This window comes from Melopsittacus undulatus, chromosome 19 (genome assembly GCF_012275295.1).
Source record: "Melopsittacus undulatus isolate bMelUnd1 chromosome 19, bMelUnd1.mat.Z, whole genome shotgun sequence".
NCBI lineage: Eukaryota > Metazoa > Chordata > Aves > Psittaciformes > Psittaculidae > Melopsittacus > Melopsittacus undulatus.
The window spans coordinates 189,368-205,863 of record NC_047545.1 but is presented as its reverse complement, the minus strand read 5'-3'; the positions used below and the strand labels follow the sequence as shown (position 1 = coordinate 205,863).

General features: G+C 50.4%; 1 protein-coding gene across 5 annotated transcripts in view; it reads left to right on the top strand.

Annotated features, from left to right (window-relative positions):
• Positions 1–16,496, top strand: part of STK11 (serine/threonine kinase 11) — a 35,421-nt gene that overhangs the window by 5,513 nt on the left and 13,412 nt on the right. For all 5 annotated transcript variants that reach the window (XR_004081468.2, XR_004550388.1, XM_031054869.2 and 2 more), the window contains exons 2-7: positions 4,446–4,529; positions 7,097–7,186; positions 7,278–7,410; positions 7,894–8,030; positions 8,253–8,380; positions 14,271–14,328. Coding sequence is in view for 3 of the 5 variants with exons in the window: in XM_031054869.2 (XP_030910729.1) it covers positions 4,446–4,529; positions 7,097–7,186; positions 7,278–7,410; positions 7,894–8,030; positions 8,253–8,380; positions 14,271–14,328 (630 nt within the window). In the remaining 2 variants the exon portion in view is untranslated. The remainder of the gene's footprint in view (positions 1–4,445; positions 4,530–7,096; positions 7,187–7,277; positions 7,411–7,893; positions 8,031–8,252; positions 8,381–14,270; positions 14,329–16,496) is intronic.

The following is a 16,496-nucleotide window of genomic DNA, read 5'->3' as shown; positions in this document are numbered from 1 at the left end:
GAAGGTGCTCCAGCCCCTGAGCATTCCCACTTTTTGGCCTCCCACCCCTTTCCAGACTCTAAATCCTGAACTGTTGAGATACCGAAATGTGGAAGATGTGGATCCACTCCGGATTCACCCACATGTAATGATGTCAGCCCCTCCCCATGTCAGATGTTCACTCAGCTGTGTCAGGCTCAGTTTGCAGAAGGAAACAGTGCAGTGCTCTGCTCAGTCCTGCCTGAAACATCCCTCCCCATTCCGAGAGCAAAGGGTGCAGCTTCTTATGTGTAGACAATGACAAGTTGTGTCCTTTCGAGTGGAGTTGCTGGGGTTTAGGTGAAATCAACAGGAAAAAGCCATTCACCAGCTTGACTCTTGGTTAGTCTGCTCTGGGGTATACTGGGGATACTAATGTGTGATTTAAACTTGCTTTGCCTCTCCAGGATTACAAAATCAATCTAAACAAGCACCTAATGTCTCTGTTTGGTTGTGTAAGAACCAAAGGAAGGAGTCTTAAGCCCTCTGGAGCAATTAGCAAGGATGAAGGATGGTGCTAGTGGCTTTCTGGGACGTGCCAGCACTGGCATATGGAGCCTGTTCTCTCTGTGCATCCCTGGCTCTTGGCACAGGGGATGTGTCCAGTTCCTGTGCCAGGCTCCTCATGCCACATGCTGCATGTGGACAGCCTGAGCTGGGCTTCAGGCATGAGCAGGAAGGGAAGGAGGGGTGAGGGTGGCTGCTCCAAGGCCCAGGGCTGTCAGCACAGCCCTGCTGCAAGCCCTCTCCTCCAGCGTCCATCCAACCTGGGAGGTAACATGGGAAAGATTCACAATTGCTTGTATCTGATAAAAATCCTAAAAGCTTAAAGCTGTGGAGGAGCACTGTGACCTGAAGGAAGGGAATGATGTGGCTCTGTTCCTCCTTTTTCCCTTAGCAAGAATGGCTTTGATGAAGGCAAGGCTTGAAACAACTGCAGAAAGAATGCTGCATCCTGTGGTGGAGATCTTACTCAAATGGTCCAGGAAGGACCATGTCTTCTCCTAGGCCATTCTTGGCACCTTCCAAAATCACGTAGCACACGGTTCAAGTAGGCAGCTTTGCTCTGCACAGCTTTGAGCACCACCATTCCCTCCTACCTGCCCAGATGAGGTACCTGGAGAGGGATAACTTGGATTCTGTGGCTCTGGCAGAACCACATAGGAGCCCCCAAGCTGGAAGATCTTTTTCTCTTCTCTTCCTCCTCCTCCAAGATGGTTTTCTTTTGAAGCAAGCCCCACACTTTGCCAGGCTGGCTTGTCACTTGAGGGCTTTCTAGTCCGGAGAGTCAGGAACAAAATTCCAGAATGGAGACTGTTCTGGCTCCGTAATAGCACTGCTCCGTAGGGTGTGTATGGAAGTGATCACCATGTTGCAGGAAGCGTAGCCTGGCTCCTCACGGGGTTCTCCCTTTCCCTCTGAGAGGTAAAGGAGCAACTCAAAAGCAGCTGCTGTGATTTACATTCCACATTAGGTTTTGGAGGGGGCAAGGAGCAGCTCGAAAGGTATCCCAGGAATCTACACCAGGCTGGATTGGGAAAGGCAGGAAGCCACCTGTCCTTGGTCAGGAGCAGAGCCACCTGAACCTCGTCCTTCGTGCTGTCAGTGGTGCAGGCAGACGGTGATGGAAGCAGGGGACCGGTGGTGTTTGGTATTGATTTTGGGGATAAAAAGTAGCTTTGGGCACATGCCGGGGAGGTGAGCACCGAGGGCACTGGCTCGGCAGAGCTGGGGGACTCAAATGGAGTGGGAGGTGACTGCTCTGGCTGGGTCTGCTCCGGCCAGGATGCCACAGGAGCTAAAAATAGCAGGAATCTTCCCTCTGGGAAGCGGGCTGCTTGGCCTCTGCCCTGTGGTGGGTCCATGGCCATCAGGGTGACTCACAGGGTCCCACTGAGGAGCCTCATTGTGCAGTGTGGAGCAGGGACCAGCCTGTTGGAGGTGAAGGAATTAGCATTTGTGCTTTCAAGCTACATGACAGGGAATGTGCTGTTGGGATCAGGAATTCCAATGTGTTCCTAATATTGGAAGCTCCCTTTGGCTTCCCAGCAGAAGAGTCCTATTTAAATCCATGCGTGTGCTCGGCCCCTCTCTTGGCCTGAGCCCTGGGCCCGTCTCCCTTCATTACAGAGACACTTCTTAGGCCTGCCCTGATGCTGGCTGCAGTTTCTAGGCTAATTTAATCCACTTCAGTCTTTTGGTCGTTCCTATAATTAGAGCAGCTGCATCACTTGGTAAACCTGTGTGCCATTTAAACCCAACGTTTTGCCTTCTTACCCCAGGTTTCTGCTTAGCTCCCATCAGGGCTGTGTTTAAAGCCATAGATGAGAAAGGAAAAGTGCCTGGCTTAAACTTTGGTGGTGAATAATTCATACATGCTCAGGGATCCTTAAAAGACCTTTCAAAGAACCTGTTTGTGTTCCTGCACCAGAGGAGTCTTTGGGAGGAGCACTCACTGGTGGTTAATGGGCTGTGATCCATCACGGTGTGGGCATGGGATGGGTGGTTTAGAGCTTGGCATGTCATGTGTTTGGGCTGGGGCTCCTGCTTCCAAAGGCAGCTCAGAATTCCTTGTCAGGCTGCTTTCAGGGCTCCTAACTGCTGGAATGTCACCATGCTCCTTAAAGCAGCTTAGCAAATGGAGCTGGAGAGAAGAGCTTGTGTGTGGTTCAGCACAAGCAGCAGAGCAAAGTGAGGAGCAGGATGTGCACTTCACACACCGACAGAACCACCCTGACCTGACTGTCCTGATCCTCCTGTTTCTCCTCTTCACAGCTGGGGCTTTGCAGGCTGAGGTGAATGCAAAAGACACTAAAATGTGGTTTGGGGCACGGTACAGAATCACAAGAGAGGGAGATGAAAGCAGCTGATAGGAGATGACAGACAAGGGTCCATTTTCACAGCCGAGGGAAGGTGTCTCCTCATTCTTTATTCCCCACAACAGAGGGTTCAGTTCAGATCTCTGAACTGCTCAGTCAAGTCAAATTAGGAGTCAAGGTTGGAAGAAATGAGATGATTAACTGGAACTCCCTGTTTTCCACCCATTCTTGAGACCGATGTCATAATTCTTACACTGGTTGCTTCACTTCTGAATTCTCCTGGAAATCACAGCTTTAGTAAAGGGCCCTGTGAAGCTGCCTCCGTTTGCTACTGCCTCTGAGGGCTGCGATGTATCCTCAGGCTGATTTCTATACTGACTCAGCTGTAAAGACACTTAAACTGATCACACAAATGCACTGGCCAGCTCGGGGGCCTTTGGCCTGCAGCCCCACTGCTGACCAGCTGCTTGTGTGTTGTATTTGATGGTGCTCAGAAGGAAGGCACTTCCTGCCAGGAGGAATTGCTTGTTCAGGCAATTAGGAACTTTTGCTTTCCTTTTTTCTGGGGCAAGTAACTGCTCTCTGAGTTGCTTCCCAGCTTCGGTAACAGCATTTGGGCTGCAGTCGTGTGCCAACTGCTCTGCTGCGCTTGGCCCTGGGAACACACCTAATGGCACGATGCTGCCTCGGTGCTGCCTCACACTGACATCTGTGGGGGCTGTTCCTGGTCACGATGCTGATTAAAAACATTCCCTGGAGCCTGGAAGCCCGAGCAGATCTATTCCTGCTCTTGTAACTGCAGATGACACTTGCGTACGAAGAAGCACGAAGCGCAAACATGAAAGGTTTGTCTTGGCAGTGACTGTCCTAGATACTGTGGTAAACACGAGTGCAGTGCATCGTCAAGGGTGTAACTGGAGACAATGGTGCTGAGCTCCCAGCACTGCTGTGTGAAACCCCATCACTGGGGGGAAGCTGCTAAAGCCACATCCTTGACACATGGAGCAAATCGGGATGGGCTTTGGCCTGCCTGGGCAGGTGACAGGGCAGCCAGTCCAGCTCCAGCTTTCAGCACTGGCTGAAACTGGGAATGGTGAGGAGCTTGCCCGGGGCCACAGGGAATGGTGTGAGTGGAGCTGTGCAAGTGGGAGGAGGTGGTTTGGCTCACTGCACCAGCACCTTGTGAGCCTAGTGCCAGGGCTCTGGTGGGCTGGTGCTGAATGGCACCAGAGCCCTGGCACAGGGAGGTTTTACCACCCATCTCCTGTGCAGCACACAGGTAGGTCATTCCTTGGGAATAGCTCTGTTGTCAGGGAGCAATGGACTAAAGCTCCTGCCCTGAACAGAGTGGCTGCATGGTGCTGCTGAAGGGGCACCTGTGTCTGTACCCAGTGACCAGGTTTCCTCATGATCTAACCTTGGACCAGTGAATTCAAGAACAACCAAGACCTTCTATCAATGTGCCTGGGTAGTCTCCAGTAAAGCAGTTGGGCCTAATACAGTTTGAAGTGTCTTCAAAATGCACATGACTTAAAAACCATTGATTTAACCTGTAGTAAGGAAATGGGCTGTTTTTAACACAGGTTTTTTCCTTTCCTCTTCCTGCAGGGAAATTCAGCTCCTGCGACGATTGCGGCACAAAAATGTGATCCAGTTGGTCGATGTATTGTACAATGAAGAGAAGCAGAAAATATATCCTTTTTCTCACCCAATTGTAAGGTCTGAATTCCCACTGTTGTAGTGCTGAATCATGGTAGTTCTGCTTTGGTTGTGCCCCCTTTGAGTTTCTTAAGCTTAAACTTGCTTGCACAGCTTTCAACATGCTGCATGTCTGGAATGCTTTCCACACAAGTTCCTTTCCTTGAGCTTTCCAGTTAGGGACTGAAATGTTGTGCCCAGGTCCCAGCTGCAGGGCTGGGGACCCTCAAACACTCTGGTTTATTCTGTGACCTTCAGGAGCTCAGAGGTGAAAGAAGAGCTGTAGGTCTGTCATTTCCAGCCTCTGGTTGTAGCTGTGGGATGTCTCGGTGCCTCTTTTCCCCTGAAGATGGACATTTTATTGTCTATGCTATGTGAAATCAATTCCTGTAATGCTTTTTACTTGAAGTCCTTGGCAATGGTTTAGGTATTTTTTGTCTCTCCATCACAAGAGGAACCAACCCTGCCCCTGGCTGACACCGGGCTCCTGCAGCTCTCCCTAGGCAGGTCTTCGGCGCCATTGCCTAAGCAGGTTGTGTGTTCTGCTGCTTATCCTTCCAATGGATTCCCAAGCCTGCTCTGGTTTGCTGTCCTTTGTGACAGTGCTTGAAGTGACCTAAAGCTTGTAACAGTGGTGAGAGTTGAAAGCACATCCTCTGTGAGACCTACAGCCCAGCGTTTTGAAACCATACTGCTCCGGCCTGGAGCCTGGGCTGTGGCTTGTGATCTCAGTGCATCTGTTGGACTTCACCTGTTCCCCAGGTACACGTAGGCACGAACTGGTGTAACTGCACACCTTGGCTTGAAGTGGGTAGCTGGGGTTTTAATCTCTGCCATGCTCGGAGTGCACTTTGACTTAACCAGTTTGGGAGTTTATTTTGCTGCTCTGTTGGAGTTCAGGTTCTAAATCTTTGCTTATTTTTTGACAGTGTTTTCTAAATACTTCAGAAAATGGGTAATTTAATTGTGTGCTTTAATTAGACCAAATACTCTGCCACCAAGTCATGAGTGTAAAAAAAGCATGACAACTTTTGCCTGCTTTGTAGCCTGAACAGCCCGAAGGGACTGCAATTCAATTACTGTCTATTGCAAGACACCATTTATTTAATAAGCTGGGCTGCTAAAGGAGAAGCACGGGGGAAAAAAGGAGCCCGAGAGAGACCTCATGTGTTGGTAACAGGCGATGACAACCCAAAACGTTCCTTCAGAAATGTGACCTCCCAAAGCCAGAGGGGACGTTCCCTGCTTTACTCTGTGAACAGTAGTGTTTGAAGAGCCACAGACTGCTTTTCAGCGCTGCCCTCTTGCAAGGACAGGTTGATGTCACTGTTTTTACCTGCTTTGACGCTCCTAGAAAGCCTGTTTCTCTGGATGCTCAGTTTTGGCAGGTACCTGGAGAAAGCTGGTGTTTCCCTGGGAGCAGGGTTCATCCATGATGATGCTCTGGCTTCACCCTTGTGCTGATGCCTGCTCAGTGTGCTGAGGGTGCAAACGCTTGTGCAGCCACACAGTGAACAGATTTGGGGATGGATCCACCTGAACAGTAGCTCACTCTCAGGCTGCCTCCTGCACAGGTCAGTCTCTTACTCACTGCACTGGCCTTGCAAGGAAGCAGTGCTCAGCAAAAGCAGTGTTTTGAGCTCCTGGATGTAACATGCCGCAAAAGGAGCAACACAGTTCTTAGCACAGATCCCACTTACAGCCCGGGTCTCTTTAGCCTCTCCTGCCTTAAGAGGTACGATGGCATCCTGGGGCATAAGCGACTTATTTTAGGCTTAGGTTAAGGCAGCATCTGCCAGGACTCATGAGTGACCAAGCAGTGCTGTGGGGTACAGCTGCCTGGCAGCCCTGCTTCACACTGCTCTGTAGCTGGAAGATGCACTCCCTTGGCAAAGCCACCAGATGTCTCAGGGTCTGTTCTTAGAAGCCCCTCTCCATGCAGTGGCTGCCTTGAAAAGCCCAGAGAGAGGAAGAAGAGGCAGTTTCTGCTTCAGGCAGCTGTGATGTTCATTCCATTAAAGCTTAAGGAGCTGAACACTGGAATATGCTGCCAGGGAACGTGAAAAGTGCCACCAGCTCTGCTGTAACTTCATTGAATCCACACAGTTTCAAAACAGCTTCCTACCTCCTGCTGCTGAAATACCACGGTGGGGCTGGGGGTGAGCAGCATTGAGCTGTATTGTGTGGGGACAGGACAAGGACAATAAGAGAAGCTCTGGGGAAGGTGCTGGGACCTCGCTGTTGTTTCATGTGCAGAGCAGCCTCGGTACTGAAGGATACGCTACAGCCCAGGGTGCTTCTGCCAGGGGTTCCTCACTCTGTTTGCAGCCCCTTCAGAGTATTACCCTGTTTGTGCCATGCTTATGAGACCCCCAGCCTCACTCCTGTGGGGTTCACCTCCTGTTTCAATGGTCTCAGAGCTGTAGGTGGCCATAAGCAGAAGGGGGTTCTTCCCCTTGGCCTGTCTCACTGTGTGTGTGTAGTGGGGGCTGCCCGTGCCACAGTGCTCTGCCTGCACTGAGAAGTGTTTGACCTTGAACTTTCCTTAACGCTGCCTTTACGTATATGGTGATGGAGTACTGTGTGTGTGGGATGCAGGAAATGCTGGACAGTGTCCCAGAAAAGAGGTTTCCAGTTTTTCAGGCTCACGGGTAGGTACAAATTGGTTCCTTTGGTTTATGTGTGACCAGTTCACCATCTGTGGAAGTCTGTGAACTTTTTCTCCTCTAATTCTTTCTACAGGTACTTTTGCCAGCTTATAGATGGCTTAGAATACTTGCACAGCCAAGGGATTGTCCACAAGGATATCAAACCGGGGAACCTCCTGCTAACAACCAATGGGACACTAAAAATATCCGATTTAGGCGTAGCAGAGGTAAGTGAGAACTGCAGCAAAGTCAAGACTGTGGGAAGCGTGACAGTCTGCATGGAGGTGACCTTGGTGGTGCCAAGTGATTTATTGTGCAGTTGGGCTTCTGTTAAACTTGTGGAGTGCTCTCGAGTGACTCCGAATATTTATTGCCATTGGCAAACCACTTTTGTTGATAACAGCACAAAACTTCCATCCGGGAAGCATACGGAGGAGGACATCAATCTCAGAAAAGCCCACAAGCGTGGTGAGATGGTGATGAGCTACATAACCTCATCCTTCTTGTTATTTAAAGGCTGTTTTAGCTGGGTAGGAGAGGTGTGAGGATTGTCGCTGTTGGCATGTAGTTGCTGCAGTGGCATGTTCTCATGATAGACTCAGCACAGCATCCCATGTAAGCCAGTATCAGAGGTTTCCCCTTTTGTTTCTCTCACGGTTACAGTTTGTTTGCCTTGGAAGTTTGAAGCTAATGGGTCTCTTCTGCCACAGGCATTGCATCCGTTTGCAGAGGATGACACATGCAGAACGAGCCAAGGGTCGCCAGCATTCCAGCCACCAGAAATTGCCAATGGCCTTGACACCTTTTCAGGCTTTAAAGTAGACATCTGGTCTGCAGGGGTCACACTGTAAGTGCCTGTGCAGCACCCAGCAGTTGCAGTAAAATGACAAAGCCCCACATAACTCAGTCTCATGCTGTCTGCTGCCATCGCTGCTCTTCTGTAGGGTGGGGGGGAGCAGGGATGGGGGGTGTGTGGTGGTCCCTGCTTTGGATGGGGTTTTGTTCCCCAAAATCGAAGTCCCTGCTCTGGGTGCTTTTCCTCATGCAGCTTCTCCTTTTGCCTTTACAGATACAACATCACAACGGGTCTGTACCCCTTTGAAGGGGATAATATCTATAAGTTATTTGAAAACATCGGGAAAGGTGACTACACAATTCCAGAGGATTGTGGTCCTCCACTCTCAGACTTATTGAGAGGTGAGTCCCCCAGATGGCTCTGCAAGGGCGAAACTTAGAAATGCAACAGATGCTCAGCTTGCATAGTGCTGGGGAGAGCTTCATGCCAAGTATCCTGTGAAGAGGCAGGATCCTGTTAGAGAGGGAGGTTGTGCTTGGGAACCTTATAAGCCTTTGACACATATTTAACACAAACGTTTTCCTGAGGTACACTAAGCCCTGCATGAGTTGCAGTTGCTACCCCTTGTACAGTTGGTTCTTGCATCACGATTCTTGCGCTCTCAGAAGCTGTTGCATCTAAAGACAAAACCCACAAGAGGTTAAATTTAAAATGGCATCATAGCATTGATGTAGGTTTTGCAAGGGAGAACTCAATGAAATCCCCTTTCCAAGTTTTCTGTACTGTGAAATGCTGAGTGCTCAGGCTCTGCTGTCCCTCCTCAGCTCTGAATTTAGTTGCTTCAGTCCCAGCTGTCATCTTCCTCCCTCTCCAAACTGAGAGTTACCGTTAGGATACTGGAGCAAAGTGACTGGTGCCCACAAGGCTGTGGGAGAAACAGAAGCAGCACTTTCTGGGTCAAAGGAGAAAGTTGTGGCTTTTGTTTGGGTTTTCTTTTGCTCCAGGCACTACGCAGTAGTGAGCAGTGTCTGCTTTGGGGAGGTGAATGTCAGGGCAGCTGCTACACTGTGCATAGCAGCTGCCCAGCAGGGCCTGTTTGGCAGCAGGTAGGATGTGACTGAGCACATGGGAGATCCCAGGCATCATTCCTGCAGTCCCATTGGCAGGGGACAGCCCTGTGTGGTTACACTCCCCACCCCTCAGCACAGGCACAGGTCTTGAGCTGTTTGTGAGGGATCAGAGCTCGGATATGGGCTGACACTGCTTTGGTTCAGGTTGATTTTCCTGGTGCTTGTGCTGTGGGGTTGGAGGGGTTGGTGTGGGTGAAAGCCTGTGAGCAAACCACAGCAGCTTCCCTTCCTTCTGTCAGCCCTGTCCTCAGGGCTGCAAACAGCTGTGTGCTGCCCTCTGCGTGCTCATGGGGCCGTTGTCTTTGAGGCTTCCAAGGCAGCTTAGGGCAGCACCTCATGCCACAGACAGCACATGGGGACAGTGTTCCCCATGGCTGCAGGGAGCTGTGCTCCCAGCCTGGGCTGGGGACAGTGCTGTTTCTGTGTGCTTCAAGAAGCTGTAACCAGCCCTAAGAGCTTCCAGAAGGCATCGCACAGGCAGAGCTTCCAGTTGTGCTCAGCACAGCTGGTACCATGGCCCTTCTGCTGAGCCTCATGTGGCCCCTGCTCACAGCCCAGTGTTCCCAACTGCTGTGTGCTCCATGTCATACCCGCACACCCCAGGGAGCCGTGTCCTCATCCGTATGTGGTGCTTGATTTGGGAGCACTGACTCAAAACATGGCCTTTTTTATGAGCTTGGGAAGTGCCCAAAGGGAGGAAGTGCAATGGTCTGTCTGGATAGGCCTCTGAAGCGCCCTGCAGAAACCATTTGAGGTTTGTGATAAGCCTCTCTTCTGCACTTAGTGCTGTCCCCCAGGGAAATCAAGCGTGGCAGTTGTTTCTCTTTCTTGTGCTGAAGATATTGATAGCTTAAAATCTTATGCTTCATTAGCAAAGTAACTCCTTCCTTAGTTCTCTTTCCATTCCCTGTAGAAGACCTGGAGTCAGAATTTCCTACTTCTCCTTCTGCCTCCTTGTAAATGGAGGAGCCTCGTGCCTGATGCCCTTTGTCCAGCTCTTATGCCTGTCTGAGTTGCTCCCTTCATCCTGGCTGCTCTTTGTCATCATCCCCTTTGTGTTCAGACACCACAAGGATGCAAACTGAGTGTGTTTGGTAGGCAGAGGAGATGTCTGTGTCTCTGCCACCTGGACCCTTTCACCCAGGCTGATGGGAAGCTCTCACGATTCCCATTACTCTCTCCATCCCACCTGAGAAGACGCTCCTACCCCTCCTCTTGTCGTAGGCATCTGTCACCCAGTAAAAGCTGGCAAAAGCTGGTGTTCTCTGGTCTGTTTTGCTTCTCTTGATGTTTCCTAGTGGTTGGAGTGCACAGTGAATCCGTGGAGGATGGATTACATGGAGTTGCCAGTTCCCTGTGCTCTGTGACCGAGCATCCCACAGCCCAGCAGGTACCAGGGCACCTGCGGCAGGGGAGGGCCAAGCCCTGTGGTGCTGATACTACGTAGCTATGGTGATAAAACCCAAAGGCTTTATTTAGGTTGCTCTTTTTGTCCACAGCATCTGCATTTCCTGGTAGATGCCTGCTGCTTCTGCGGCAGGTTGAAGCTGAATCAAGAGCCTGCAGATCAGATCTTGTCCATGACTGTTGGCTGCTTTCTGTGAGCAGCACAGACCCACACAGCTCAGCTCTATCTCATTAGAGACTTGGTTTTGCCTTTGCATTGCTTTTAAAAGACTTTTGAAGCACTCTGCAGTGCTGCAAGTGCTTCCTCTGGGGGGGATTGTGAGGAAGGATTCAGGATGCTGCAAAGTGCTTATTTCCTCTCTGGCTACAAGTGCTGTGTTGACCACAGTACCATGAAGCAAACACTAGAATACACCTTTTAAGCTTCTGTTCTTCTGTGGACTACTTTTATAGTGGCTTTTTGCTTTTTCTCCCCCTGGAGCTTGTTTTTATTTCTTGTTCCTCTTGCCAGAAGAAGCAGTGTTTAGAGGACTTTTAAGCTTCTGACTTATAAAGAGGCTTGCAGGCCAGTGTATGTCAACAGATTAGTTGAGATGTTGCTCCTCTTTCTGTCTCCCTAATCAGGGATGAAGCTTTATTTATGCTCTTCCCTGACAGAGGAGCGAAGAGCCAGCGCTGCTCTGCCTTGTGAACAATGTGTCAGTGGAAGCATTTATAAATAGCCTTAAGGCTCTTCTGTCAGCATTAGCACATGACTTATCAACTTGTATGCAGTTTGCTTCTGGACAAGCAAAGTGACAGAGCTCAGCTCTTCCTACTCCTATTCTAATACTGACCGAGGAAGCTCTGAGACTGCAGTCACTGTGTTCACACCTGACTTTCAGACTCTGCTACAGCCCTTAGCACCTGGGACAGGTTGGTCGGTCTCTCACTCGCGTGTGACTGCAGTGACCTGTCACTATAGGTGTGTTCTGGGTATAGTGGGTGCTTCAATTCTGCAGGAGCAGGTTGTCCCCAGAGCCCAGGGCAGGCACCTGGTGTCTGAAACCCATCCCATGGTGACTCCTGCACGGTTTGATCAAGAGCTCCAGGTTTGCCTGCAGAGGGAGTTTCTGGTCAGAACACTTGTCTGTGCTTGCAGAGGATGAAGGAGAGGGAAGAAGCCTTGTCTCCCACCACAGACTGGACTTACAGTGCTTTTCTCTTGGTTGGTTTGAATGTTGGTCTGAGCTGGAGACTCTGAAGTGAAATCCAGGCTGGGTTCATGAGCTCCTGCTCTCTGATTTCTCACTTCCCAAGCCATGTACCGGCTGTCTGCTAACAGTGGCTATTCTGCCATGTGTTGTAGTGCTGCCTTGTCCCAAAGGATTGGGGTGTGTGAGCTGAAGCCTGTAAGGAGTCAGGACAGGCTCGTGGCCTCCAGCATCTGGATCGCACTGACAGGATTTGAAACGGGTTTTGAGGCTGCCCATGTGTGATGGGCTCAGAGCCCCATGTATGGGCACAGTGAATCCTTCCAGGTTGTGAGTTAGGCATCCCCTGAAGAGTCGCCCCGTTCCAGAGAGTCTCAGCTCTGCTCACAGATGAACTGCATGGAAATCCTTCCCCTAAATGGGAGAAGAGAGTGTGTGGTTCCTGTGGGCAGACACTCTGAGATGACTGGTGAACAGTACATGATGTTTTGTCTTGAGGAAGTCTCTTTGCAGTACAGGACTCCAGCCGCAGCGCTGCCACGAGTGAGTCAGAGCTGAAGGCATGAATGTACATTATCAGTGATTGGACTTGCCATTTTCTTCCAAACATTGCCCAAAATACGGTCCCTTTTCATCAGTTATCTTCCTGCTTGAGAACACACAGCTCTCTGCACCAGAGCTGTCTGTAACTGGTGCTGCTGGGCCTCTTCATCATAACAAGCTGGATTCCTAAAGCACCTTGAGATGTGATCCTTAAGTCAGTAAATGGGGGAGGTCTCCTGACTTACATGTTTCTGATGCCATGAATGATGTAACTGAGCCAGTTCTTGCTTTGGTGTCTCCTGAACTTCACATGAGGTCTCTTTGCAGTCCTATTTCTTAAAAAAGCCATCACATCTGGGCAGCTCAGCTGTGAAACTGCCTAATGATCTTAGGAATAGGTTATTAATAGGTTATTTAATTAGGTGGGGATTTTTTTTCCTCTGAACCACCTTCCCATCTCATCTTTCAATTATTATTTCTTCTGAGGTGAGGAGAAATTCCACCAGAACGTGAGAAAACTCATTTAGTACCAGGGGGCTGAGCAGGTTGCACTGAGGGGTTGTAGTTTCCATCCTCAGAGTCATTCCAAACCCCCTTGGACACAGCCTTGGGCAAACAGAGCCCGCTTCAAGCAGGAGGTTTGCACTAGGTCATCTCCAAGGTCCTTTCCAGCCTCCAGGAAGGCTGCAGGGTCTGCTGGGGCCATGCTGGAGCACAGGACACTCCTGCCACATACATGAGGCTGTGGTCTGTAGCTGCAGCCTGGGCTGACGGCTGCTTGTTTATAGGCTTTAGCCTGCTCAGGAGAGGAGATAGCAGAGAGAAGGAGTTGCTCAGGAGGCTGCCAGCCCTCGAGCAGGGAGCTGTTGCTGTAGCTCCACTCTTGCTCAGTGTCAGTCTGCTGTAGCTGCATGGTGGCTCCTGTGGTCTCAGCAGGGCAAGGATAAGTTTCCGGTGTGCTCTGAAGACTCGAGTGCCTTCAGTTCATGAGGCCAGATGCCTGTGGTGCCCTTGACCTTCTCTAGCTCCTGTTTGACAGTCAGCTGTGCTTCGTAGCCTTTCTTCTGGTTGCTGGAGATGGAGTCTTCCTCTCACCTCTGTCCCAAGCTCTTCATGCTGCCTGCTTCACCACTTCACAGCAGCACTGGTGCTGCAAGAGCAGCAAGGGGGGTATCATCCAGTGAAAGCAAAACTCCTTGTAATGTGCAGCAGTGAGACTTTGTTAATGTTGGTTTAGAGGAATGTGTTCATGGGCCCTTCACTGGGGGATGGCTCGGGTGCTGCTGGATGGATGTGGTAGGTCCCACTAGCTGGTTTCTGAAGAATATGGCAAAATTTGGTACTTCCTTCTGTTGAGTTGTGGAGCTTTCTCAAGGTAGTGGAGCATCCTGTGGGTCTGAAAGAACCCACCTCCCTCTCTCCTAGAGAGCTACTTTTCCTCTCTATCCTCTTACTCTCTCCCCAGTTATCTTAGCAGGCAATGCCAGAAATCAGCCTGTTGGCTGGGGCAAAAGGAGGGACTGTAGATTGTTCTCTGTACTTCCACAATAGAATTTCACTAGCCTGGAGATTCTGGGATGCTGAGCAACTGGTTGTATGCTGTGCCTCAGGCTTTGGCCCTTCCATGGAGAGACTTCAATAGCATTTTCTGTGAAAGGCAAAGTCTTGATGTTCTTTGCCTGAAGACACACTTGGATGTATGATCCAGGGCTGTGCAAGCTGCTGCCCCTGCAGGGTGAAGAAGGGAAAGGTCGTATCCACTTTGCAGGTGGGGAAGCTGAATAACAGCCTCAAGCAGGCAGTCAGCAATGGAGTGGGGATGCTGTGCTGAGCTGCCTGTGACCCAAGCAGCAGGTTCTTCCTGGATGTAAAGGCTCCCTAAGCTGCCAGGAGGGCTGGACACCCCAGTGGCTGTTGGGGAGGGAGGTGGGAGGGAAGGGCAGAGCTTGATGCTTCCTGTCTTCAACTTGGCTGAGAGCATCTGTGATCACACCTGGACTTTTTTTCCTTCTTTTCAGGGATGCTTGAATACGACCCAGCCAAGAGATTTTCAATACAGCAGATAAGGCAGCACAAGTGAGTGTTCAGCTTCTTCCTATTAGTCATTCTCTTTCTGCTTCTTATGCTAATGTACCTGTGCTATTGCTCTCAACTCATTTTTCCTTTTGACAGCAGACACATGGAAGTCACTAGATATCCTTCCTCCAGCTCTGCTGGAGCTCTGGCAACCTTCACTTGGCTTTTTTCCCTCCTATTAGAGCATCCGGTGCAAGCATTTGAATTGCTAACCAGTAAATAATGAATATGTTGGAAATCTGCTTCCAGAGTGACTGGTTCTTGGTAATTAAGGGCTCTGGATAGTGCTAATGGAGCAGAAGAACAGGGGTTCCTTAAAGCTGGGTTATTGAACTAGGACTATTTAGTAATGTGTGTTAGTTCTGGTTTTCTGGGCAGTCTGGTGACAGAAATAGCCCTTGGTATTTGCTCCATATGGAATCAGGATGTGCAGAAGCATTCCAGGACAATAGGAATTTTTTTTTTCTCTTTAATGTCATCCTCCTCCCTCCCTCTTTCTCCTTGGCATTGTCTGGGGGGAGAAAGGGCCCTCTTATCTCTGAGGCTTTTTCTTTTCCTTGAGGATCTGTTTGAACGTGCTGCCTCGGAGCAGAGATTTCCTGGGCGGATAAAAGTACAAGAACAAAAAGCATCAGAAGGATGCTTCACTGCGGAGGCTGCAGTAGCTTATCTGCTCTCTGAATAGGAAGTGCTTCTGAGGACAGGCAGAGCTGCTCGGACCACAGCTGCTCAGCAGGGACCCTGCTGCCAGCTTCCCAGGAAGCTTTTGGGAACCTTGGAAAAACAAGGCTCTGGGAGGCAATGGCCTCCAACGTGCTTCCTGCAGGCAGGAAGAGCCCTGTTTTCTTGGTGTGTTTGTGGAAAAGCACCCCCCGTGCTCACCATGTGGTGCCAGTGCTGGTCCTTGGTAGGGGTCATGGCATAGGAGGCATCTGCAGGAGCCTTGGAACAAAATGTGCCAGGTTTGAAACGTGCTGGTGTTCACCAGGGGAGTGGCTGCTCCCTTCCCCTGGTGAGGGGCAGAGGCAGGAGGCAGGTCCCGTGTAGCCTGGGCACTCAGTTAAGCCAGGCCAGTTGTTACCAGTAGCCAAGAGCTGTGCACTCCTTCCTCTGAGTCTGGAAGGGGATGGGAGCACACGTTTGCTTTTCAAGCCTCCTCTGCCATGCACATGAGATGCTGCTTGGAGCTGGCCTCTGCAATGCTGCACAGCACTTCAAGCACCTATAGAGCTGCTCTTGGAAACAAAAGCTCCTGCTGTTCCATCCCCTCCACCACAGAGAACTGGAGTGCTTCAAGCCAGACAGCAAAGCACTGTTGTACTTCCCAATGAAGTGGTTCTCCTGTTCATTACAGCTGGTGCAGGGTGGTGACCAGCTTGCACACAGTCCCTCGGATGCTTTGTCAATAAGCACAGCAGGAATTAAGTCCAGCAGTGCATTACTGGGTGTTTTAGAAGCACTTTCTTTCTTGTAGATGCATTGGGTGCATAGCTGGTTCTCGCGTGTATCTGCTGGGTATTTGAGCCACTTACCCACCCCTGTGGGCTTCATTTATACCTCTCCCACGTGGCAGTGAGTTTTTGTGTCAGCTCTGCCCAGCTGGAAGCAAAGAGGCTTCTCTAGAGACCCTGCTTGCCGTCAGGAAGCCAAAGAAACTGGAGCAAGCTTCTGGCATGGGGGCAGGCACAGATCCCAGTGATTCCTGTGCCCAGCCAGCCCTCTCCCTGGGCAGAGCTGCTGTGAGGAGGCTTTTCATCTCATAGCCCTGAGAGAGGCTCTACCTGCAAACACAGAAACGTTTCCAAGGCTTAGCCCCTTATTAGTTTGCTGTGAGCTTAACCAGTGCTTCTTAACAGGCTTTTCTCCCCTCTTAGTAATTGCCTCCTTCCTCCTGCTGTGGCATCCTAATAATGACATCAAACTCAGCAGAGCTTGGATGTGCCTGTCCATCTCCTTTCTGTGGAGGAGCATTGTGCTCAGGATCCAGTGTTTGGTTCTCCTGGTTTTCTTTAAATAGAGAGAAGCTTAGCCCTTCTGCTTAACGTGGCCCTGGTGTATTTCTGAAGCACACGAAGCAGTGGGGAGGACAGCAGGAGCCATTTGGGATCCTCAGAGGGGTTTTGGGAAAGCATTTCAGTAAGAAAAGGGTTGCTTTGTAGAATCCTTAG